The sequence below is a fragment of the Bos javanicus genome, chromosome 2 (assembly GCF_032452875.1).
Source record: "Bos javanicus breed banteng chromosome 2, ARS-OSU_banteng_1.0, whole genome shotgun sequence".
NCBI lineage: Eukaryota > Metazoa > Chordata > Mammalia > Artiodactyla > Bovidae > Bos > Bos javanicus.
In genome coordinates, this window is record NC_083869.1 from 36,262,475 (window position 1) to 36,287,144 (window position 24,670).

Here is a 24,670-nt window from a genome sequence, read left to right on the forward strand (position 1 = left end):
CACCTCCCTCTTTCCTTCCATAGAAGTCACCAGTATCCTGAACTTTATCATTCCCATGTTTATTTTGAGTACTATGAAAAACATATGTCTACCCATAACTAATTACATAGTTTGGGCTCACAAGTTAAATTTCATCCTGTATATATTATTTCTACAGTTTGCCTTTTGATTCAGTGTTATGTTTTGGGTTTTTTTTTTAATTATGGTAAAATATACACAACATAAAAATTACCTTTTTACAGATGAGTATATAGTTTTATGGCATTAAGTACATTTACATTGTGATGCTCGATGTTACGTTTTGAGGCTTATTCGTGGAGACACTAGAAGCTCTTGTTTACTCTGTTCTACGGCTTTACATATTCCACTATGTGTATTTACTGCAATATGTTCATTTGCAACTGAGGGCTTCAGATCGTTTCTAGTCCTGCAGCTTACAGTGTTACACTTGTTGCAGCCACAGACACCCTTGCGGGCATGTTCTCCGTTGAGGATGAACCTGTGAAAGTGAAGCCCCTGGGTCACAGGGGAGGGGCATCCTCAGCCCTCCTGGTGTATCCAAGTTGTTTTCCAAGTGGTTTATCAGCTACTCTCTTGCCAACAACATGGGAAGTAGAACTGTTAGTTGCTCAGTCATGTCTGACTCTTTGTGACCCCATGGATTATAGCCCACCAGGCTCCTCTGTCCATGGGATTCTCCAGGCAAGAATACTGAGTGGGTTGCTATTGCCTTCCCCAGGGGATCTTCCTAATCCAAGGATAGAACTTGGATCTCCTGCATTGCAGGCAGATTCTTTACTATCTAAGCCACCAGGGAAGGCCTAACAATGTGGGAGTGTAGGGGGAAAAGAAACAGAAAAAAGAAAAAGACACGCATTAAGTAACTATTTTTTTTGATGATAAAATTAATATGTTATTTTTTTAAAGAAGGGTGCCGGGGTCCAGCCCCGGCTGATCCAGGGTATTCAAAGGGGAGATGGTTTCGGTGAGGATCAGGATACAATAGCTTCAATTAGACATTAATTAGAGATGTAAAGAGTAATAGAATGAGGATAGCTCAGTAGGAAAATTCAGTGGAGAAAAGAGGCTGAGTAGCTTGGTTTACGCGGGAGACCAATAAAACTTCAAGACAAGAAGTTTGCACCACTTACGTAGGCCGCAGGCATCCCTCCATTCTCCCGAAGGAGAGGAGACACTGAGGCCTTCCCGGTCGGATCTTAGAAGCCCAGGCATAATTAGTAAGCATGGCGGGTTCCGCACTCCAGATGGAGACTCAGCCAGAGTTTGAGAGAGAGAGAGACATGGGGAGACCAGTATTTCGAGGAACTGATCCCAATTCTTTATTTTCTAGGGTCTGTTTTTACACACTGAGATGTTACGCAAAAGTCACGCGGGGCCAGCAGTCCTGACTTTTATCAAAGTCAGGTGCTTCATACAAATGTATACAGAGGTCTTAGGGGCGTTACATCATCTTCTGGCCAGGGGGGCCTGCTGACAATTTATGACCCTCTCCTTGTGACAGTGGTCAGTCAACCAGAACACTTTTTTCTCCAAGGGTGATTATTCTTAAAACAGACGCCACCCAAATAAAGTTACATTCCTATAGGGTGAGGATGTAGTGGGTTTTAGTTAAGGAAAGAATTTACTTAGCCTAAGGTCTAATGTGATTTATACCAAAAGTTAATACTTATTTCTTCTATATATTCATTAATGTGTGTAAGGGCAGGGGATGTGGAGTCTTAGCAACAAACATTGGCTCAACAAATGAAAAACCCTTCACCAATACAATTTCTAATCAGCCCACTATACTTATACTAATAATTTTCTAACTTCTCTAAAGAACCTGTTTTTAGAAGGTTTAAAGCATCTCATGCCTCTCACAGTTGGGAGGCTGTGAGCAATCACATGTGGCCGGACAAGCCTGTCAGGCAGGCTAGAGAACCTTCAGAGGAGTTTGTAAGTTGAAACACTCTTGTCACGCCCAGGAGTTTTTTTTAACTGGAGCTCTAGGTTAACTCCTTCTCCGAAAGAGGTGGTGGGGGACAGCCCCCCATAAAGTCAGAGGTGTAGGTGGGAGCACAAAGTAGTAAAGTACGCAGGCTCTGGTTATGGGGGTAGATGCTCGAGGATTTCCAGGGGGACTCCTGAGCCTCGATCCTGCCTTTGTGTATGTTGAGCCTCCTTCCTCATGACCTTTGCCATGGGCGGAGTGCCTCACTCTGGCCCCCAAAAGAAGGGGATAGAGAAAAGCACAATGAAGAATCTAAAGATCACCCATAAACTCACCACTCCGACACAGCTAACCATTCTTGACATTTTAGAATAAGTCCTCTCTTTTGTCTTTACATACATTTACATGCTTTAACATAATTGGCATAAGACTGTATATATTACATATACATATATATATTATGTTCAAATTTTTAGAATGCATTTATATATTTACAGTCTTATAAAGGCATAAAAATTAAATTGCACTTATATATCAAACAACTGCTTTTATTAATAAGAATAACAGATGAAATCAAGGTAATTCTACAAGATTTTGAATCAGTGACTGCCAGATGTAAAGGGTGTATGTTTTCAAATAAAAACAAACTTGCTCCCCACCCATAGCAGCTCCAGAAGATCTACAGTTACTACACTTTTACCTACAGAGTATGTTTTTACACATTCAAATGATTATTGTTGTTGTTCAGTCGCTAAGTCATGTCTGACTCTTTGTGACCTCATGGACTACAGCATGCCAGGCTTTCCTTTCCTTCACCATTTCCCAGAGTTTGCTCAAACTCATGTCTATTGAGTCTGTGATGCTATCTCATCCTCTGCCCTCCTCTTCTACTTTGAACTTAAATGATACTTGTTTACTTCATTGAACATTCATGCAACATCTTTAATAGGAACATCAAATTATTTCTAGTACCTGTTTTCTTATCCCTGAAAGTGCCCTATCAATGAGGACATCTGTGAACGAACTCAGTTTCTTCATAGGCCCATCTCCAGACTGCCAAGTGCCTACCCTTGGCCGTGTGACTACCCTTCCATTTCTAGGAAGGCCCACAGCATGCAGGGACTCAGTTACCTGTCCATCTCCTATACCTTTTCTATAGCTGCAGGTGGCCACCCTGTCTGTGTTCATGTGCTCAGTTGCTTCAGATGTGTCCAACTCTTTGTGACTCTATGGACTGTAGACCGCCAGGCTCCTCTGTCCATGGAATTTTCCAGGCAAGAATACTGGAGTGAGTTGCCATGCCCTCCTTCAGGGGGTTTTCCCGACCCAGGGATCAAACCCATGTCTTCTGCATCTCCTGCATTGCAGGTGGATTCTTTATTGCTGAGCCACTGGAGAAGCCCCTGTGTCTGTGGGGCTGGCCCAAACTATAGTTATGCTGAAAGGAAGCTCACCCTGGCTTGCATCAGCATGCAGATTTTAATTGCACCCATGTATACTCTCATGATACAGCCTTTTACACAATTATAGAGGACTTTAAGGCACAAGGGACAAATTAAACTGATAGCTCCCAGGCATAAGAAAAGTTTGATAGGATTATATATTTTAACACTATGGCTAATTATCCGAAAGAGGCCAAACTATGCTACAAAGTGGCCACTATTTGTTACAACACAGTTCAGTATTTTGTTGCCCTTACAGACTTGAATCTTCAAAATGTAAACAGAAAATTTTTAAAACAGAAAATTTTGTTGAGCTTGAACAGTTTGGATGCATTTTACTTACTAATTCAGGGGTTGGCATACTTTTTCTCTAGGGTTGCCAAATTTCACACATAAAAATACAGGATGTCCAATCAAATTTGAATTTCAAATAAACAACAAATAATTTTTTATGTTTTAGTATGTTCCATGCAATATCTGGGCCACATACTAAAATTTTTGGAAGAATTACTAAAAGAAAAATGGAGAATCATGTACAGCATTGGGGAATAATGGAAGAGGAGAGTGTGGAACCTTACTTCTATAGGATCTTCAGGGAATATCCCTTTCAAGAAATGATTATAAATAAAGCAGCAACCTGAAGGATTGTGTATACAAGCTCACAACCTGATGTTAGCTGGGGTAGAAGGGGATGGAGTGGGAAAGGTAGGCTAAAATCAAACTCCTCAGTCTTGAAAGCCAAGGAAAGTAAGCACAGTGTTATTCCATGGGTAGGAGGCATTCAAAAACACCACTTTTGTTGTTGAGCAGAAAACAGATGTCACAGGTATATGATAGATTGAGGATCCCATATGGATTATGTGTGTACAGTTTTAAAATCATGGCATCATTATTTTCCAAATTGCCAAAGCTCTTCCTGGGAACCTCCTCCTGACAATAAGAATGATGTTGACAGGCCATTCTATACCAGGCATTCTTAAACTTTAGCTCTCAATCAGATCAGATCAGATCAGATCAGTCACTCAGTCGTGTCCGACTCTTTGCCACCCCATGAATCGCAGCACACCAGGCCTCCCTGTCCATCACCAACTCCCGGAGTTCACTCAGACTCACATCCATCGAGTCAGTGATGCCATCCAGCCATCTCATCCTTTGTCATCCCCTTGTCCTCTTGCCCCCAATCCCTCCCAGCATCAGAGTCTTTTCCAATGAGTCAACTCTTCGCATGAGGTGGCCAAAGTACTGGAGTTTCAGCTTTAGCATCATTCCTTCCAAAGAAATCCCAGGGCTGATCTCCTGTAGAATGGACTGGTTGGATCTCCTTGCAGTCCAAGGGACTTTCAAGAGTCTTCTCCAACACCACAGTTCAAAAGCATCAATTCTTTGGCATTCAGCCTTCTTCACAGTCCAACTCGCACATCCATACATGACCACTGGAAAAACCATAGCCTTGACTAGACGAACCTTTGTTGGCAAAGTAATGTCTCTGCTTTTGAATATGCTATCTAGGTTGGTCATAACTTTCCTTCCAAGGAGTAAGCGTCTTTTAATTTCATGGCTGCAGTCACCATCTGCAGTGATTTTGGAGCCCAAAAAAATAAAGTCTGACACTGTTTCCACTGTTTCCCCATCTATTTCCCATGAAGTGATGGGACCAGATGCCATGATTTTCGTTTTCTGAATGTTGAGCTTTAAGCCAACTTTTTCACTCTCCACTTGCACTTTCATCAAGAGGCTTTTTAGTTCCTCTTCACTTTCTGCCATAAGGGTGGTGTCATCTGCATATCTGAGGTTATTGATATTTCTCCCGGCAATCTTGATTCTAGCTTGTGTTTCCTCCAGTCCAGCGTTTCTCATGATGTACACTGCATATAAGTTAAATAAGCAGGGTGACAATATACAGCCTTAACATACTCCTTTTCCTATTTGGAACCAGTCTGTTGTTCCATGTCCAGTTCTAACTGTTGCTTCCTGACCTGCATACAGATTTCTCAAGAGGCAGGTTAGGTGGTCTGGTATTCCCATCTCTCAGAATTTTCCACAGTTTATTGTGATCCACACAGTCAAAGGCTTTGGCATAGTCAATTAAGCAGAAATACATGCTTTTCTGGAACTCTCTTGCTTTTTCCATGATCCAGCAGATATTGGCAATTTGATCTCTGGTTCCTCTGCCTTTTCTTAAACCAGCTTGAACATCAGGAAGTTCACGGTTCACATATTGCTGAAGCCTGGCTTGGAGAATTTTGAGTATTACTTTACTAGCGTGTGAGATGAGTGCAATTGTGTGATAGTTTGAGCATTCTTTGGCATTGCCTTTCTTTGGGATTAGAATGAAAACTGACCTTTTCCAGTCCTGTGGCCACTGCTGAGTTTTCCAAATTTGCTGGCATATTGAGTGCAGCACTTTCACAGCATCATCTTTCAGGATTTGGAATAGCTCAACTGGAATTCCATCACCTCCACTAGCTTTGTTCGTAGTGATGCTTTCTAAGGCCCACTTGACTTCACATTCCAGGATGTCTGGCTCTAGGTCAGTGATCACACCATCATGATTATCTGGGTCATGAAGATCTATTTTGTACAGTTCTTCTGTGTATTCTTGCCATCTCTTCTTAATATTTTCTGCTTCTGTTAGGTCCATACCATTTCTGTCCTTTATCAAGCCCATCTTTGCATGAAATGTTCCTTTGGTATCTCTGATTTTCTTTCTTTTTTTTTTTTTTCTCTGATTTTCTTGAAGAGATCCCTAGTTTTTCCCATTCTGTGTTTTCCTCTATTTCTTTGCATTGATCACTGAAGAAGGCTTTCTTATCTCTTCTTGCTATTCTTTGGAACTCTGCATTCAGATGTTTATATCTTTCCTTTTCTCCTTTGCTTTTTGCTTCTGTTCTTTTCACAGCTATTTGTAAGGCCTCCCCAGACAGCCATTTTGCTTTTTTGCATTTCTTTTCCATGGGGAGGGTCTTGATCCCTGTCTCCTGTACAATATCACGAACCTCATTCCATAGTTCATCAGGCACTCTGTCTATCAGATCTAGGCCCTTAAATCTATTTCTCACTTCCACTGTATAATTAAGGGATTTGATTTAGGTCATACCTGAATGGTCTAGTGGTTTTCCCTACTTTCTTCAATATAAGTCTGAATTTGGCAATAAGGAGTTCATGGTCTGAGCCACAGTCAGCTCCTGGTCTTGTTTTTGCTGACTGTATAGAGCTTCTCCATCTTTGGCTGAAAAGAATATAATCAATCTGATTTCGGTGTTGACCATATGGTGATGTCCACGTATAGAGTCTTCTCTTGTGTTGTTGGAAGAGGGTGTTTGTTATGACCAGTGCATTTTCTTGGCAAAACTCTATTAGTCTTTGCCCTGCTTCATTCCATATTCCAAGGCCAAATTTGCCTGTTACCCCAGGTGTTTCTTGACTTCCTACTTTTGCATTCCAGTCCCCTATAATGAAAAGGACATCTTTTTAGGGTGTTAGTTCTAAAAGGTCTTGTAGGTCTTCATAGAACTGTTCAACTTCAGCTTCTTCAGCGTTACTTCTTGGGGCATAGATTTGGATTACTGTGATATTGAATGGTTTGCCTTGGAAACGAACAGAGATCCTTCTGTCGTTTTTGAGATTGCATCCAAGTACTGCATTTCGGACTCTTTTGTTGACCATGATGGCCACTCCATTTCTTCTGAGGGATTCCTGCCCGCAGTAGTAGATATAATGGTCATCTGAGTTAAATTCACCCATTCCAGTCCATTTCAGTTCGCTGATTCCTAGAATGTCGACATTCACTCTTGCCATCTCTTGTTTGGCCACTTCCAATTTGCCTTGATTCATGGACCTGACATTCCAGGTTCCTATGCAATATTTCTCTTTACAGCATCGGACCTTGCTTCTATCACCAGTCACATCCACAGCTGGGTATACTTTTTGCTTTGGCTCTGTCCCTTCATTCTTTCTGGAGTTATTTCTCCACTGATCTCCAGTAGCATATTGAGCACCTACTGACCTGGGGAGTTTCTCTTTCAGTATCCTATCATTTTGCCTTTTCATACTCTTCATGGGGTTCTCAAGGCAAGACTACTGAAGTGGTTTGCCATTCCCTTCTCCAGTGGACCACATAGCTCTTAATAGAATCACCTAAAAACTTTCTCAAAAACCCAAGGTCTGGGCCACACTGTGATCCAATTAAATCAGTATCTTGGGAGACCCAAGCATCAATATTTTTTAAAGTCTCCCTTGGTATCCCTAGTCACCTAGAGAGTCTGTTAAAATATAGAATTTTATTTAGGAAGTCTGGGCTGGGACCTAAGATTTTGCATTCTTTGGTTTCCTTTAAAAAAATTGGCATGTAACTTACATATAACATTATATTAGTTTCTGATGTGTGACATAATTCAGTATTTGTGTACACTGCCCACACGGTTCACCACAATAAGTGTAGTTAATGCTTGTCACCATACATAGTTATCAGGTTTTTTTCTTATGATGGAAACTTTTTTGTTTTTTAAACTTTTTATTTTGTATTGGGGTATAGCCAGTTCTGTCAAAAATGACAGATCTCTGTTCATTTCCAAGGCAAACCATTCAATATCACAGTAATCCAAGTCTATGCCCCAACCAGTAATGCTTAAGAAGCTGAAGTTGAACGGTTCTATGAAGACCTACAAGACCTTCTAGAACTAACCAAAATAGATGTCATTTTTATTGTAGGGGACTGGAATGCAAAAGTAGGAAGTCAAGAAACACCTAGAGTAACAGGAAAATTTGGCCTTGGAGTACAGAATGAAGCAGGGCAATGGCTAATAGAGTTTTGCCAAGAGAACACATTGATCATAGCAAACTCTCTCTTCCAACAACACAAGAGAAGACTCTACACATGGACATCACCAGATGGTCAACACTGAAATTAGATTGATTATATTCTTTGCAGCAAAAGGTGGAGAAGCTCTATACAGTCAGCAAAAACAAGACCGGGAGCTGACTGTGGCTCAGATCATGAAATCCTTATTGCCAAATTCAGACTTAAATTGAAGAAAGTAGGGAAAACCACTAGACCATTAAGGTATGACCTAAATCAAATCCCTTACGCTTATACAGTGGAAGTCAGAAATAGATTCAAGGGGTTAGATCTGATAGAGAGAGTGACTGATGAACTATGAACAAACGTTCATGACATTGTATAGGAGACAGGGATCAAGACCATCCCCAGGAAAAAGAAATGCAAAAAAGCAAAATGGCTGTCTGAGGAGGCCTTACAAATAGCCGTGAAAAGAAGAGAAGTGAAAAGCAAAGGAGAAAAGGAAAAATAAGCATCTGAATGCAGAGTTCCAAAGAATAGCAAGGAGAGATAAGAAAGCCTTCCTCACTGATCAGTGCAAAGAAATAGAGGAAAACAATAGAATGTGAAAGACTAGAGATCTCTTCAAGGAAATTAGAGATACCAAGGGAACATTTCATGCAAGGATGGTCTCAATAAAGGACAGAAATGGTATGGACTTAAGATAAGCAGAAGATATTTAGAAGAAGTGGCAAGAATACACAGAAGAATTATACAAAAAAGATCTTCACGATCCAGATAATCACACTGGTGTGATCACTGACCTAGAGCCAGACATCCTGGAATGTGAAGTTAAGTGGGCCTTAGGAAGCATCACTACAAACAAAGCTAGTGGAGGTGATGGAATTCCAGTTGAGCTATTTCAAATCCTAAAAGATGATGCTGTGAAAGTACTGCAGTTAATATGTCAGCAAATTTGGAAAACTCAGCAGTGGCCACAGGACTAGAAAAGGTCAGTTTTCATTCCAATCCCAAAGAAAGGCAAGGCCAAAGAATGCTCAAACTACCGAACAATTGCACTCATCTCACATGCTAGTAAAGTAATGCTCAAAATTCTCCAAGCCAGGCTTCAACAATACGTGAACTGTGAACTTCAGATGTTCAAGCTGGATTTAGAAAAGGCAGAGGAACCAGGGATCAAATTGCCAACATCCATTGGATCATCTAAAAAGCAAGAGAGTTCCAGGAAAACATCTACTTCTGCTTAATTGACTATGCCAAAGCCTTTGATTGTGTGGATCACAAACTGTGGAAAATTCTGAAAGAGATGGGAATACCAGATCACCTGACCTGCCTCTTGAGAAACCTGTATGCAGATCAGAAAGCAACAGTTAGAACTCGACATTGAATAACAGACTGGTTCCAAATAGGAAAAAGGAGTAGGTCAAGGCTGTATATTGTCACCCTGCTTATTTAACTTCTATGCAGAGTACATCATGAGAAACACTGGGCTGGAAGAAGCATAAGCTAGAATCAAGATTTCTGGGAGAAATATCAATAACCTCAGATAGGCAGATGACACCACCCTTATGGCAGAAAGTGAAGAAGCACTAAAGAGCCTCTTGATGAAAGTTAAAGAGGAGAGTGAAAAAGTTGGCTTAAAGCTCAACATTCAGAAAACTAAGATCATGGCATCTGGGCCCATCACTTCATGGCAAATAGATGGGGAAACAGTGGAAACAGTGGCTGATTTTATTTTTGAGGGGCTCCAAAATCACTGCAGATGGTGATTGCAGCCATGAAATTAAAAGACGCTTACTCCTTGGAAGGAAAGTTATGACCAACCTAGATAGCATATTCAAAAGCAGAGACATTACTTTGCCAACAAAGGTCCATCTAGTCAAAGTTAAGGTTTTTCTAGTAGTCATGTATGGATGTGAGAGTTGTACTATAAAGAAAGCTGAGCACTGAAGAACTGATGCTTTTGAACTGTGGTGTTGGAGAAGACTCTTGAGAGTCCCTTGGACTGCAAGGAGATCCAACCAGTCCACCCTAAAGGAAATCAGTCCTGAATATTCAATGGAAGGACTGATGTTGAGGCTGAAGCTCCAATACTTTGGCTACCAGATGCGAAGAACTGACTTATTTGAAAAGACCCTGATGCTGGGAAAGATTGAGGGCAGGAGGACAAGGGGACGACAGAGGATGAGATGGTTGAATGACATCACCAACTCAATAGACATGAGTTTGAGTAAACTCTGGGAGTTGGAGATGGACAGGGAGGCCTGGCGTGCTGCAGTCCATGGGGTCGCAAAGAGTTGGACATGACTGAGTGACTGAACTGAACTGATAGCCAATTAACAATGTTGTGATAGTTTTAGGTAAACACAAATGGACTCAGCCATACATATACACATATCTATTCTCCAAACTCCATTCCCATGACAGGAACTTTTAAGATTTATTTTCTTCAGTTTAGTTCGGTCCCTCAGTCGTGTCCGACTCTTTGCAACCCCATGAATCACAGCATGCCAGGCCTCCCTGTCCATCACCAACCCCCGGAGTTTACTCAAACTCATGTGCCATCGAGTTGGTGATGCCATCCAGCCATCTCATCCTCTGTCATCCCCTTCTCCTCCTGCCCCCAATCCCTCCCAGCATCAGAGTCTTTTCCAATGAGTCAACTCTTCGCATGAGGTGGCCAAAGTATTGGAGTTTCAGCTTTAGCATCAGTCCTTCCAATGATCACCCAGGACTGATTTCCTTTAGAATGGACTGGTTGGATCTCCTTGCAGTCTCAAGAGTCTTCTCCAACACCACAGTTCAAAAGCATCAGTTCTTCAGTACTCAGCTTTCTTCACAGTCCACTGTCACATCCATACATGACCACTGGAAAAACCATACCTTGACTAGACGGACCTTTGTTGGCAAAGTAATGTCTCTGCTTTTTAATATGCTATCTAGGTTGGTCATACCTTTTTTAGCAACTTTCACATATGCAATGTGAAATGAAAGTCATTCAGTCATGTCTGACTCTTTGCAACCCCATTAACTATACAGTCCATGGAATTCTCCAGGCCAAAATACTCAAGTGGGTAGCCGTTCCCTTCTCCAGGGAAATAGTCCCAACCCAGGGATCTAACCCAGGTTTCCCACAGTGCAGCAGGATTCTTTACCATCTGAGCCATCAGGAAACCCCAAATATGCAATACAGTATTATTAACAATAGTTACCACAATATCTTACATCCCATGACTTATTTATTTTATAACTGAATGTTTTTAACTTTTGACTCCTTCATCTATTTCACCCATACCCCCTCCCTCTTCCTCTGGCAACCAGCAGTCTGTCTCTGAATCTATGACTCTGGCTTTTTTGTTTGTTTTGATTTGATTTATGTGTTTGTTTAAGGTTCCATATTTGTAAATGAAATCATATGGTATTTGTCTTTTTCTGACTTGTTTAACTTAGCATAATGCCTTCAAGGTCCATTCATGTAACAAATGGCAAGATTCTTTTTTTTAATTGCTGAGTAATATTCCATTGTATATGTATACAACATCTTCTTTATCCATTCATCCATTGATGGGCACTTAGGCTACTTCCATATCTTAACTATTGTAATAATGCTGCAGTGAACATGAGGTGCATGTATCTTTTAAAATTAATGTTTTTATTTTCTTTGGATAAATATCCATAAGTGGAATTGCTAGATCATATGGTAGAAATAACTCTGTGAATGTGTGGTCAATCAATCTATGATGAAGGAGGTAAGCGTATACAATGGGAAAAGGACAGTCTCTTCAATAAATGGTTCTGGGAAAACAGGATGTCCACATATGAAAGAATTAAAGTAGACCACTATCTTCAACTATACACAAAAATTAACTCAAGACGGATGAAAGATTTGAATGTGAAGACGAAAACTGTAAAACTCCTAGAAGAAAACGTAGGTAGTAAGCTACTCTTGACATTAGTCTTGGAAGTAATCATTTGGACCTGACTTCAAAAGCAAAGGCAACAAGAGCAAAAGTGAGCGAGTGGGACTACATCCAACTAAAAGGCGTCTACATAGCAATGGAAACCATTGCAAAATGACCAGGCAACCAAAGAATTGAAGAAAAGTGTTTGCAAACCATATTCCTGATAAAGGGTTAATATCTGAAATATATTTTAAAAACTCATACAATTCAATACTTTTATTTTAATCAGATTTTAAAATGGACAGGGGGCTTGAATAGATATATTTCCAAAGAAGACATGGCCAACAGGCACATGATAAGATACTCAACATCAGGAAATGCAAATTATCAGGAAAATGCAAATCTAAACAATAATAAGATATTACCTCACACCTGTTAGAAATAGCTATCATTAAAAAGACAAGAAATAAGTATTGGTGAGGAGATGGAGAAAAGGGAACCCCTGTGCACCACTGGGGAGAATGTAAACTGGTGCAGCCACTATGGAAAAGAGTATGGAGTTTTGCCAAAAAGTTTAAAAAAAAACAATGAGATTTTGTATCTGTCAGAAGCTTCCGATGCTACTGGTCTACCCAAAGCCCCCTCTTTGAGGAGAGAGGGCCACTAGGTCTTTAGCAGTCCTCATCTACCCAGATACCTGTTTTCTATTTTTTGGTCCCTTCATTGTGTTCCTACCAGTCATCCTTCAAGTTCTATTACCTGCTTTTTGGTCTGCAAAGCACATAGGCTGCTAGCTGCTGAGCTCAACATGTCTTCCAGCTTTAAAAGAAGCTTTCCAAAGCTTTGGGACTTGCATCCGCAATCCCTCCAAAAAGCAGGCTAATCTTATTAAGAGAAGGTCTGAAGTGTCCTGAGGAACAAACACTCAGTGTGACCCCTTTGTTCTCCCTGCCTCTTTCTCCAGTGGCTCTCTGTGCATGTGTTTGTCTCAGAACAGTCACGCACGGTGGGCCCATTCGTCTCCCCTTATCGCCCTGTGACTGCTGCCTAGCACTCGTTCAGCTGTGCACTGCAGCTTCTTAGCTGACAAGATAATTACATTCCTGGGCAGACAGGGAGAAAGAGTGGGAGTGCTCAAAAGTTCCGAAGCCGACTACCTACTCATTGCTGGTGCAGACTTCAAGATCAAGCACCTAATCTAATTAGCACACCCCCGTCCCTGCCCGCCAGATTGTGGAAAGCTGACAATTAAAAGCCTGAAGGCAAAACAGGTATCACGCAACTCAGAGATAGACATTCACGCTACCTTGTGCCAGAAACAATTACATATTCTTTTTGGAATCTTGGGTGTCCTAGTAACACAGTCGAGCCTCAGGGTAAACTTTTGCATAATACTGGGAGCCCTGCATTTACCATAATGAACAGAAGAATAAAATCTCACAAGAATGCAAGACCTCTTGGGAAGAAATCCTTCTGATTACCTCCAGAAGGCCTTATTTCAGTCAAACCAGCTGGCCCCTGGCTCTGGAAGAAGCACACTGCCTGACAAAAGCAAGCCTCTATCCACAAAGAGCTGTTTTCCTTTGACCAGATAAATAGCGCAATGCAGTCTACAGGGAAAAAACATGTTTTTTGCCTCTATGGTTTCATGACTTCCTACATTTCTTTCAAGATGTAGCCTTCAATTTGAAAGCAATTATAGCCACAACCCTTTCTCTTCCTTTCTTTCTACTTTGAGTAGGAGAGTGTTCTATAATCTCTAAGCCCCTTCATATATAAGTACCAGCCATTATTGTCTTAGCTTTCTAATGAGACTGCCCCTTGATGGCTGTTGGCATTTGCACAGTGAGCAAGGGGAGCCAAGCGAGCACTGGCTTTGAAGTCAAGATCTGTTTCTACCATGTATTAGTTCCATGACCAGGCAAGGTACTCACTTCTCCAACTAAAATGAAGGCTTAAAATCTTTAAAGGTTAAAGAAATCAAAAGAGCCCTAGCAGAATGTTATGGGTTGAATTATGCCCTACCTCCAACCCCCCAAATATGTTAAAGTCCTAATATCTAGTACCTCAGTGTGACCTTGTTTGGAAATAGGGCCTTGCGGGTGTAATTCAGTTCAGTTCAGTTCAGTCACTCAGTCGTGTCCGACTCTTTGCGACCCCATGAATCGCAGCACACCAGGTCTCCCTGTCTATCACCAACTCCTGGAGTTCACTCCAACTCATGTCCATCGAGTCAGTGATGCCATCCAGCCATCTCATTCTCTGTCATCCCCTTCTCTTCCTTCCCCCAATCCCTCCCAGCATCAGAGTCTTTTCCAATGAGTCAACTCTTCGCATGAGGTGGCCAAAGTATTGGAGTTTCAGCTTTAGCATCAGTCCTTCCAATGAACACCCAGGACTGATCTCCTTTAGAATGGACTGGTTGGATCTCCTTGCAGTCCAAGGGACTATCAAGAGTCTTCTCCAACACCACAGTTCAAATGCATCAATTCTTTGGTGCTCAGCTTTCTTCACAGTCCAACTCTCACATCCATACATGACTACTGGAAAAATCATAGCCTTGACTAGATGGACCTTTGTTGGCAAAGTAATGTCTCTGCTTTTGAATATGCTATATAGGTTGGTCATAACTTTCCTTCCAAGGAGTAAGCGTCCTTTAATTTCATGGCTGCAATCACCATCTGCAGTGATTTTGGAGCCCCCAAAAATAAAGTCTGACACTGTTTCCACTGTTTCCCCATCTATTTCCCATGAAGTGATGGGACCGGATACCATGATCTTCATTTTCTGAACGTTGAGCTTTAAGCCAACTTTTTCACTCTCCACTTTTACTTTCATCAAGGGGCTTTTTAGTTCCTCTTCACTTTCTGCCATAAGGGTGGTGTCATCTGCATATCTGAGGTTATTGATATTTCTCCTGGCAATCTTGATTCCAGCTTGTGCTTCTTCCAGCCCAGCGTTTCTCATGATGTACTCTGCATAGAAGTTCAATAAGCAGGGTGACAATATACAGCCTTGGTGTACTCCTTTTCCTATTTGGAACCAGTCTGTTGTTCCATGTCCAGTTCTAACTGTTGCTTCCTGATCTGCATATAGATTTCTTAAGAGGCAGGTCAGGTGGTCTGATATTCCCATCTCTTTCAGAATTTTCCACAGTTTATTGTGATCCACACAGTCAAAGGCTTTAGCATAGTCAATAAAGGAGAAATAGATGTTTTTCTGGAACTCTCTTGCTTTTTCCATGATCCAGCGATGTTGGCAAGTTGATCTCTGGTTCCTCTGCCTTTTCTAAATCCAGCTTGAACATCTGGAAGTTCATGGTTCACGTATTGCTGAAGCCTGGCTTGGAGAATTTTGAGATTTACTTTACTAACGTGTGAGATGAGTGCAATTGTGCAATAGTATGAGCATTCTTTGGGATTGCCTTTCTTTGGGATTGGAATGAAAACTGACCTTTTCCAGTCCTGTGGCCACTGCTGAGTTTTCCAAGATGAGGCTATACCTGAGCAGGATGGATCCAGTAAGACTGGTGGTCTTAGAGAGACGCAGAAGAGCAAGCACCAAGAGACAATGGAGGCAGATGTGGAGTAACAATCTACAAGTCAAGGAAAGCCATGAACTATCAGCAACCACCAGGAGCTAGTAAGAGGCAAGGATAAGATTCTCCCCAACCGGATACAGGAGGAGCATGAGACACTTACTCTCAGACATCTGGCCTCTAGAACTGTGAAACAAATTTTTTTGTTGTAAGCCACCAAGTTTGTGCTACTTAGTGACAGCAGCCCTAGGAAGCGAATGCATCCAGTTAATTTAGACTTATTCATTAACTTCTCTCTGGCTCACCAATGATGTCACTACAGCAGGAGAACCATTTCAAGGCACATACTGTCAGTGGTCTGGTCAAGAGAGCTAACTCCAGGGCAGAGCATGACAGGTGGGTCTAACTTGACTACTTCCTGGCTGGTTGACCTTGGCCAAGTTAACTCAACTCTCTGGGCCTCACTATCTTGGTATAATAATGGATATTATTAAGATAATAATGGTACCTAAGTACAGTAATAGAGCATCTGTGGAAATCTAAATAGATGACTGTCAGGTAGGAACGTCAATGTCACTTATTCTCTCTCAGATCATAGTAGTTCAGTGGATCAGGCAAATTCTGGTGCCTTTATCTCCCTTAGCATTGTACGCTCATCACTCCAGACCAGTGAGCCACGTGGGACTGAGGAGACAAAGAATGATAGGATCCCCTCCTCAGCACTCCTGCAACTTCCCCGAGGCCCATCCAGAGTCCTCAAAACAACAGATTCTCCAGGAGTCTTGCGTTTCTGAGGATGCAGGCGCCAAAAGGCAGGAGGTGCTTGGAGATGTCAGGAAGCTAGCTAGGACCTCTCCATCCTTTCACGAGGCCCCCTGAATTGGTAACTGCAGCTCAGGAGGACTCCGTCCTGAAACCAACTCCTGTGAACGGTGTGAGGCTAACAAGCAAGTTAGGCTGTTCTATGAACGCCGAGGAGTTTGCCCAGTGTACTCCTCCCTTAGGCCCACTCCCCAGGTAGAAGGAATCCTGGTAGGAGCTAATTATACCCTGTGGCCAACACCCGAAAGATCTGAGACTACTTCAGAATTACTGGCATTTTCTCCAATTTAGGTGACATCTTGCTTCCCAGGTGGCGCTAGTGGTATAGAACCTGCCTGCCAATGCAGGAGACATGAAAGATACCAAATTCGATCCCTGGGTCGGGAAGATCACTTGGAGGGGAGCATGGCAACCCACTCCAGTGTTCTTGTGTGAGAAATCCCATGGACAGAGGAGCCTGACAGGCTATGGTTCATAGGGTCACAAAGAGTCGGATGAGACTGAAGTGAATTAGCATGCATGCATTGATTACCACCGAGAAGCATCGTCTTGACAACAGAATGTTTGCCTCCGTGCATTTTCTCATCTCAGAACACCCATATTCTGTGGGTTTGTTTCTGCTGTGTGGATGTACCTAAGAGCAGAACTGCTAGGTCAAGTTCAGCCATAGTAACTACTGCCAGTTTTCCAAAGTGATGGTACCAATTTAGGCTCCTGTGGGAAGTACTTGCGGGCACCGTCAGTTTTTTCAATTGTAGCCATTGTAGTGCATGTACCCTGGCATCTCATTGTGGCTTCCATTTATATTTATCTAATGATTAATGATGCTGAACATTTTTCACATATTCTTTTGCCTCTTACACACATATATATTATATTGTTTATATATATATAAATATATATATATATTTGTTGTTGTTGTTTTTTGTTTGTTTAAACTAAAAGAAGTCTTCTCCTTGCTGGTGTATAGGAGTTGTTTGGACATTCTGGTACTGAATCAGATTCATGTGTTATAGATACTTTCTCCCACTCAGTGGTTTCTTCTCATTCCCTTAAAGGCATCTTTTCAGAGCAGAAATTCTTTAATTTATTTGTCTTTTCCTTTATAGGTCATGTTTTGGTGTAGGGCATGAAGTTATCTCCCCTGACTTCTATCTATAGTGAGAAAAGTCAAAACAGTGGGTAGGCTTTTAGAGGAGGAGTAATGGCCTGGTGGCTCAGATGGCAAAGAAGCTGCCTGCAATGCAAGAGATGTGGGTTTGATCCCTGGATCAGGAAGATCCCTTAGAGAAAGGATTGGCAACCTACTCCAGTATTCTTGCCTGGAAAATCCCATGGAGAGAGGAGCCTGGTGGGCCACAGTCCATAGGGTCGCAAAGAGCGACTAAAACTTTTGCGTTCTTTTTTTTTTTTTTTCCACAATGACTGGGAGGTAGTTACTACAAGGGAGGATTCTAGGGGCTGATTGTGTTCTATTTCTTGATCTTGGTAGTTACACTTGCTTGTTCACTTTTTAACTATTCAGTGAACTATATACTTATTCCTTGTACATTGTGTATATGTGTTATACTGCTACTAAAGTTGTGAGAGAAGGAGAGAAAAAATGCACAAACAGGAGCCACTAATGAAAGAGATTTTGAGATAATGACCAAAAAAAAAAAAAATACTGTGAAAGACTAGAGAAAATATTTGTAAACAGTATATATAAGCTCATAGATCCTTAATCTTACAAGCCAGCCTTATAATAAATATATTTTAGCAGGAAAACATTTAGTAGGTATAGTTAAAGAATAAGAGCAGTGGCATTGGTTAATCATATAATGTTGAAAATAAACAGGGCTGAGTGTAAAATCCCTCCGTATTAATGAGGCTCCACAGAAAGAGTTAAGCAAGCCTGAAGAGAAGCAGCAGGTTGCTCTAAATATTTGGTTTTACAAATTCTTTTTTAAAATGCTATTAGCAGATAGATGGCAAGTTGACTTCTGGCTTCTCATCCTCTGCTACAAGCATGCTAAGTCACTTCAGCTGTGTCTGACTCTTTTCGACCCCATGGACTGTAGCCTGCCAGACTCCTCTGTCCATGAGATTCTCCAGGCAAGAATACTGGAGTGGGTTGCCATGACTTCCTCCAGGGGATCTTCCCGACCCAGGGATTGAACCTGCATCTCTTCTGCCTCCTACATTGGCGGAGGGTTCACTAGCACCAGTGGGGAAGCCCCCTTCCTCCGCTAAGGAATATTATAGTGTTCAGTTCAGTTCAGTCACTCAGTCGTGTCTGACTCTTTTCGACCCCATGAATCGCAGCACCCCAGGCCTCCCTGTCCATCACCATCTCCCGGAGTTCACTCAAACTCACGTCCATTGAGTCGGTGATGCCATCCAGCAATCTCATCCTCTGTCGTCCCCTTTTCCTCCTGCCCCCAATCCCTCCCAGCACCAGAGTCTTTTCCAATGAGTCAACTCTGTACAAAATCGTGCCTGATGAGTCTGAGGTGGTGAGGAACCCATGACACAATAACAGAAATGTCACAAGAGAAGGATATAAGTGTCTAGGAGAGTCATCACCAAAGGCAAAAACCCAATCATGATGTCCAGCAAGGATATAGCTAATAATAAACCATATCACAGAAGAGAGCCAGGCTCTGAACCTGAAGATGAGCGTTAACCCAACAGGAAGTGCCTTCAAAGCAGTAGCGGCAGTCCCTTCGGGAGCTGTCTCTCCCAAGGAGAGGACAGCAGGAGAGCATCAAAAGCAGCCAAGGGGCAGCCAAGGTCCTCAGCCCAAGTCTCTGAGGAGAATAACAACTCGATGGCCTATCCATGGTGACCTGGGGTGGCAGGTGTGTGGATCTGTGGTTCCTCTGCCCTCAGGCAACCACGAGACCACACCTGATGGCCAGTTCTGGCAGTCAGACACCCAGAGGCCCTGAACTTAGAGAAACTCTCTGAGAGGATCCCGATACGTGCAGGTGTGAACTCAGGCACGGTCCTCTGAAGGCTTTGATGCCTGCTGGCTAAATCACCCTTTGTCCTTGTCTTATCCTCTACCCTTGACAGACAGGAGATTTCCAGGGACCAAATGGAAATTGTTGGACAAATAAACTTTTTCTGAAATGGGGGCAAAGTGAGCCAAAAAGAAAAAAATAGGGCTTGATGAAGGAAGTCAAGAAAATGAAAGTGAGCAGAAAAAGCCAACCTTGCAAACACGAGTGAGAAAAGCAACCTCAGGAACTCGTGGGTGGCATGGTGGTGAGGAAGGGGAGAAAATCCATAATTAGGAAAATCCATGGACAGATAACAGGGATCACAAGCCCAGGAAATTCAAGCCCAAGCAGAGAAGTCTGCATATCTAATCAGCTCATACAACCTTGTGTTTTTAGAGTTCACCGTTTCTAATATCCAAGAGTTCTCTTTCCCGATCACACTGCTATAATTTTTCACATCCAGGCATGCAAAGTCACCCTTTTTCTAACATTAAACATGTTTAATCAGGACAATTTATAATAGCACTTTAGAGTTTTAGTAAAAGAGAGGCATTTGACACATGATATTTACAGTAATCAGAATACTACAAGATTTAAAGTGTAATTTTTTTTAGTGTTAGATCAGAAAGCCAAATTGCCCAAGTCCTTAGTTAGTTGTTTGTACTGCTTTTACAGGGAATCAGCATCCAGAAATTAATTAATAGTCTTCCTCTCCACAATGATCAGTGTCATCCCTGGGTACTACTAGCTGCCAACTCCTTTGTACCCTCACTCTAGTGGCAATCAGCAAATGCTGTTAACGTTAAACCACTTGTCCTAACGGCCAAAAGTCAAATGTCATACACAGGCAGGATCATAATTATGCTTTAGGAAGTGGATGGATTTGGCTTTGTTAACCAAGAATTAACTCCAAATCTGGAGGCCACTTGAACTAGTGCTTCTAGAAAATATTCATTATATATTGGCCTTGGGGATCCCAGGACATTTTTCAAGGATAACAGCTTCATGGGAGCTAAAGGCCTTGGAATTCTTTGTCAAATGGCTCTAAACCTTTCTTTGTCAAGCTCTAAAGATTCCCTCCACCTTCCCTTCTTGGACCAGTCAAATTTACACACATTCCAGCTCCACTTGAGTGAAATCCAAGTTCCCATTTAGGTATTTGCTGCTAACCACAGTTCTCATGCTTCATGGCCCTTTTGACATATGTTTATTTGAAAAGGTAAGTCGATGAACCGGTGCCTTCCTCATATTTGACAAGTTCTACCTGACTTGGGGAAACCAAAGACGGCCCCATTCAACAAGCAGTGATGGGAGACCCAAAGTAACTCAAGGGATGTTACCTGGATGATTACCCACAGCCCCTTCAATAATAAAATGCAGATCAAAGCAGATGGACCACTGATACTCTTTGAAGAGTTCAGATTTCCATCCACTTCAAACTTAAACACAATCACAAACAGTGAAATAAGTAGGACATAACAAAACCCACAAATTAAAACCAAAGCACATTTTCCCGTATACAAGGAGTAGAAGGTTTGGTTTAACCTGGGTGCCCACCTCTAGTGAGGGACCTCCCACCACTCCTTGGTGTTCCAACATCAGCTAGGCTTCATTTGTTCCTCTCTTTGATTCCTTTTGTCTTGATTGATTTATTTAGCATCATGATTATAATTAATAATAAAAATTAATGTAATTTGTGTTCAGTTACTTCAGTTGTGTCTGACTGTTTGCGACCCTATGGACTATATAGCCCACCAGGCTTCTCCATCCGTGGGATTTTCCAGGCAAGAATACTGGTATGGGTTGCCATGCCCTCCTCCAGGGGATCTTCTTAATCCAGGAATCAAACCCATGTCTTCTGTTTCTTCTGCATTGCACCAGATTCTTTATTGCTGAGCCACTGGGGAAGCCCCAGTTCTAATTTAGTTTGGTGCATTTTTTAAACTACTTAAAAGAGGTAGGGTGTTACTATGTTTGAACCTTGGGAAATGCCCTAAATTCTTCACTCAAAGCTTATTTCTCTTTTTTCCCTACAATTATAATAAATTCAGTCATTTAATTTCACAGCACACAAATACTATAGAAGAGAACAGCTGACAAAATGAGTGATTGTTTCTTCTTGATGTAGCACAGCATATTAAGTCTACTTAATAGATACTGCTGAATGCAATAGTAAATGTATGAATGACTTGGTAGGCGAGTGATACCTTACAGCTTAACAAGAAGACAGAAACTATTTAAAAACAAATAAAAGAAACAAAAGCATAGAGAGTGGGGTCCATTTGGTAAGGGTGTGATCTATCTCTAAATTTTAGAAGTCTTTGATGATTATAGAATTATAGTTAATATTATAAGTATGACTAGTTAGTCAAGAAAAATGTCAAGGTATGCTTGAATGTCTTGATTTAAGAAGACAGAAGTCTGTCCTATATATTTTAAGAAAATTTTTGTTTGAAAATAGTTTTAAAGCATAAACTTAAGGAAGGGATAATTTTCAGCAGTCTCGAAAATTGCTTTCTTTGCAATGCTTCATTCCTTAGCCATGTTTGATACCTGAAGGGATGAACTAATACAGTGAATTCTCCTCTGATGGAAACGACATCTCAGGGGAAGCAATGTACATGGAGAATGCAGATGGTTTAGAGCTAAGTGCTGATTCACGCCATCCTGACGAGTGAGAAGCGAGTCCAACCAACTCCAGTACGGTGCTGACATCCCTAAGAGAGTATTCATTACTGCTAGGAAAGGAGGAGTTAACAGCAAGCATTCAAACAATTCACTCCTTTGCTCTACCAAGCAACTGACAATGACTGACAATTAAGACCTCTGGCCTGATTGACCTGAGGGGTGACCTGATCGCAGGGAGGGACTCAAGTGACCCAAACCTTAGTTTCTGCAATGCTACAGAAAAACAAAAAAAGAAGAAGAAGACAGTTCCTGGTAGCGAGCTCAGAACTTTTTAGAAAAAGGATGTTCCCCAAATCAAAAATGTTATATACATGCTATTTCTATTTGAGACTTAACTCCTGTTATGATGTCAATTACAGCCCTAGACTAAGGCCACCACAGACATTAGATTTCCCGGCAGCAACTCTGGCCATTTCATTTCCTGCTTGAGCTCAGGAAGCAGCACGAGGCACAGCTAGAGTTTCAGGACAAACGCCGTTTATTATCAGGAACCTGTTTCTCCCGGCCGGTTAAATAGAGGTGATCTCAACCATAGGTTGAACCCCACACTTAACGCTTCTCAGTTACAGTGAGCAAAGACTGACTTATTTTTTTGTTTGTTGTTTGTTTACAGAATTATGCAAAACTTATTCCTGGAGCTACAGTAGGGGTACTTCAGAAGGACTCTGGAAACATTCTCCAGCTGATCATCTCAGCTTATGAAGTATGAAATTTTACTGTTGGGGTCTTTTTGCATTTATTTGATGTTTAAAAACTATGTTTTAGGCGGTTAAATGCACTCTCCTTTGTTGGTAGAGATAGTTGGTAGAAAATCTCTCTGCCTTAATGCAGCCAAAATGTAAATTTTGTTCACTTTATTTGCAGATATTTTTCCCAGAAGGTGGGGCAGAAGGTAGAAAACTCATAAACCTGATCATAAAGTTAAGGTTGTTTTTATAGTAATAACCAACAGCAGCATTGTCACCTGCAGAATTTTAATTCTACTGAAAAGTCTTCGTGAGTCACACAATTAAGCTTTCCTCTTCTCTGCCTAAAAAAAAAAAATTGTTTAGATTGCCAATGAATAACAGCTATGAGAACTAACTCCACAGGCTTAATGAGACTGCATCATAACTCAAGGGAAAACAGAGAAGCACATCAGGAACACCACTTTGTAGATTCCCTGCTTTGAGGAGTCAGGGAAATTTTCCATTAGTGTTATATCATAAATACATTTTTAACTTTTTTTCTTTTTTTTTTTGCCTTGTCTTTGTAAATTAGTGCCTGAGGACAGAAGTCTTCCCTTAAAACAAGATCCATACCTACAGGGTTGCTATGTTTTCTCTCTTTGTCTCCATTTCATAACCCAATCAACAGTGGGTGGCCTGTTGCCAACTCTTTTTATTTTGGTTCCTAAATATCACTATCAGCCCCTCTTTTGCTTTTCCTTACAAAGAAACACACATACACACACAAAGATTAAGTTCTACATTAGGACAGGAATGAAAAAAATAACATTTTATAAAGCAGTAAAGCTCTCGTATTTGCTCCAAATGTCAGTTGCATAATAACAAATGAATAAAATGCTAATGTTTGATGTTTCAAAATTACAAATAAGTGATACATATGCACTGTATAACAATACTTAACATATACAGAACCAGTGTTCCTGACATTTCAGAATCATCTGGAAGGTTTTTTTAAAATAGGTGTGTCTAGATTCCTTTCACAAATGTCTTAGGATAACTTTAAGGGGAGGAAGAGCAACATATTTTAAGAAACTCCCCACCCCAGTTTTTTTTCACTTCACCCCACCAATTTTGAGACTCTAACAGGGAAAAGCAAGATATTTTTTCTCAAAGACATGTTCTCAAAGAATAAAACACAGATGGTTCATTAAAGTTATGAGATGAGGGTGTTTTTAATTCATATCCTCAGAAACTTCAGTTTTCTTAGCTCACATTAAAAATTAATCACCAGGTTAGTTCATGCTTGAAATTCTTCCAGACAGGAAAGCTTGTCAACAAAATACTATAAAAACCTTCCTCCCTCTCAAGCAGTAAAGTTTTAATGTGTAGACTCAAATAAAATCACGTGGCAAATCTTCACTGTGTTAGAAAATGCTCAATTTTCTTTAATTCAGGACTCTCAAAAATGCTGGCTACTAGCATCTTCACAGGAGGTAAGCAAATTATAAAACAGTGAATTGTCAAAAATATTTCCCCTCCCGTCTGACCAGCCCTGTCCGGGCCCCTGCTTGCTCTGCAGAGTTTATGTCTCACTTTATGTCCCCAGTCACATAACTTAGAGTAGTTGAAATCAAGACATCAAACATTTGCAGTGAATCTTGTGTCTTTATTTTAGTGTCTCAAAATTATGAAGTGTCTATTATTCTTAAATCAAACACTCTTGCTCTGTCTGGAGTTATGGTTGAAACTCGATGAGTCACTATGAGGCATGCAGCAAATCTTGGCACTAGTCCAACTTGTTTTTCTATTGTGTAATTTTTAAACGTATCCAAAAAGGACATGACTGAGCAACTGAACCGAACTGAAATGAAAAGGAC

At 41.2% G+C, this 24,670-nt stretch overlaps 1 protein-coding gene across 4 annotated transcripts in view; it reads left to right on the forward strand.

Moving 5' to 3' along the window:
- ITGB6 (integrin subunit beta 6) overlaps positions 1–24,670 on the forward strand; it is a 149,752-nt gene that overhangs the window by 85,901 nt on the left and 39,181 nt on the right. For all 4 annotated transcript variants that reach the window (XM_061396154.1, XM_061396164.1, XM_061396132.1 and 1 more), the window contains one exon: positions 22,739–22,828. In XM_061396154.1, coding sequence (XP_061252138.1) covers positions 22,739–22,828 — 90 coding nt within the window. The remainder of the gene's footprint in view (positions 1–22,738; positions 22,829–24,670) is intronic.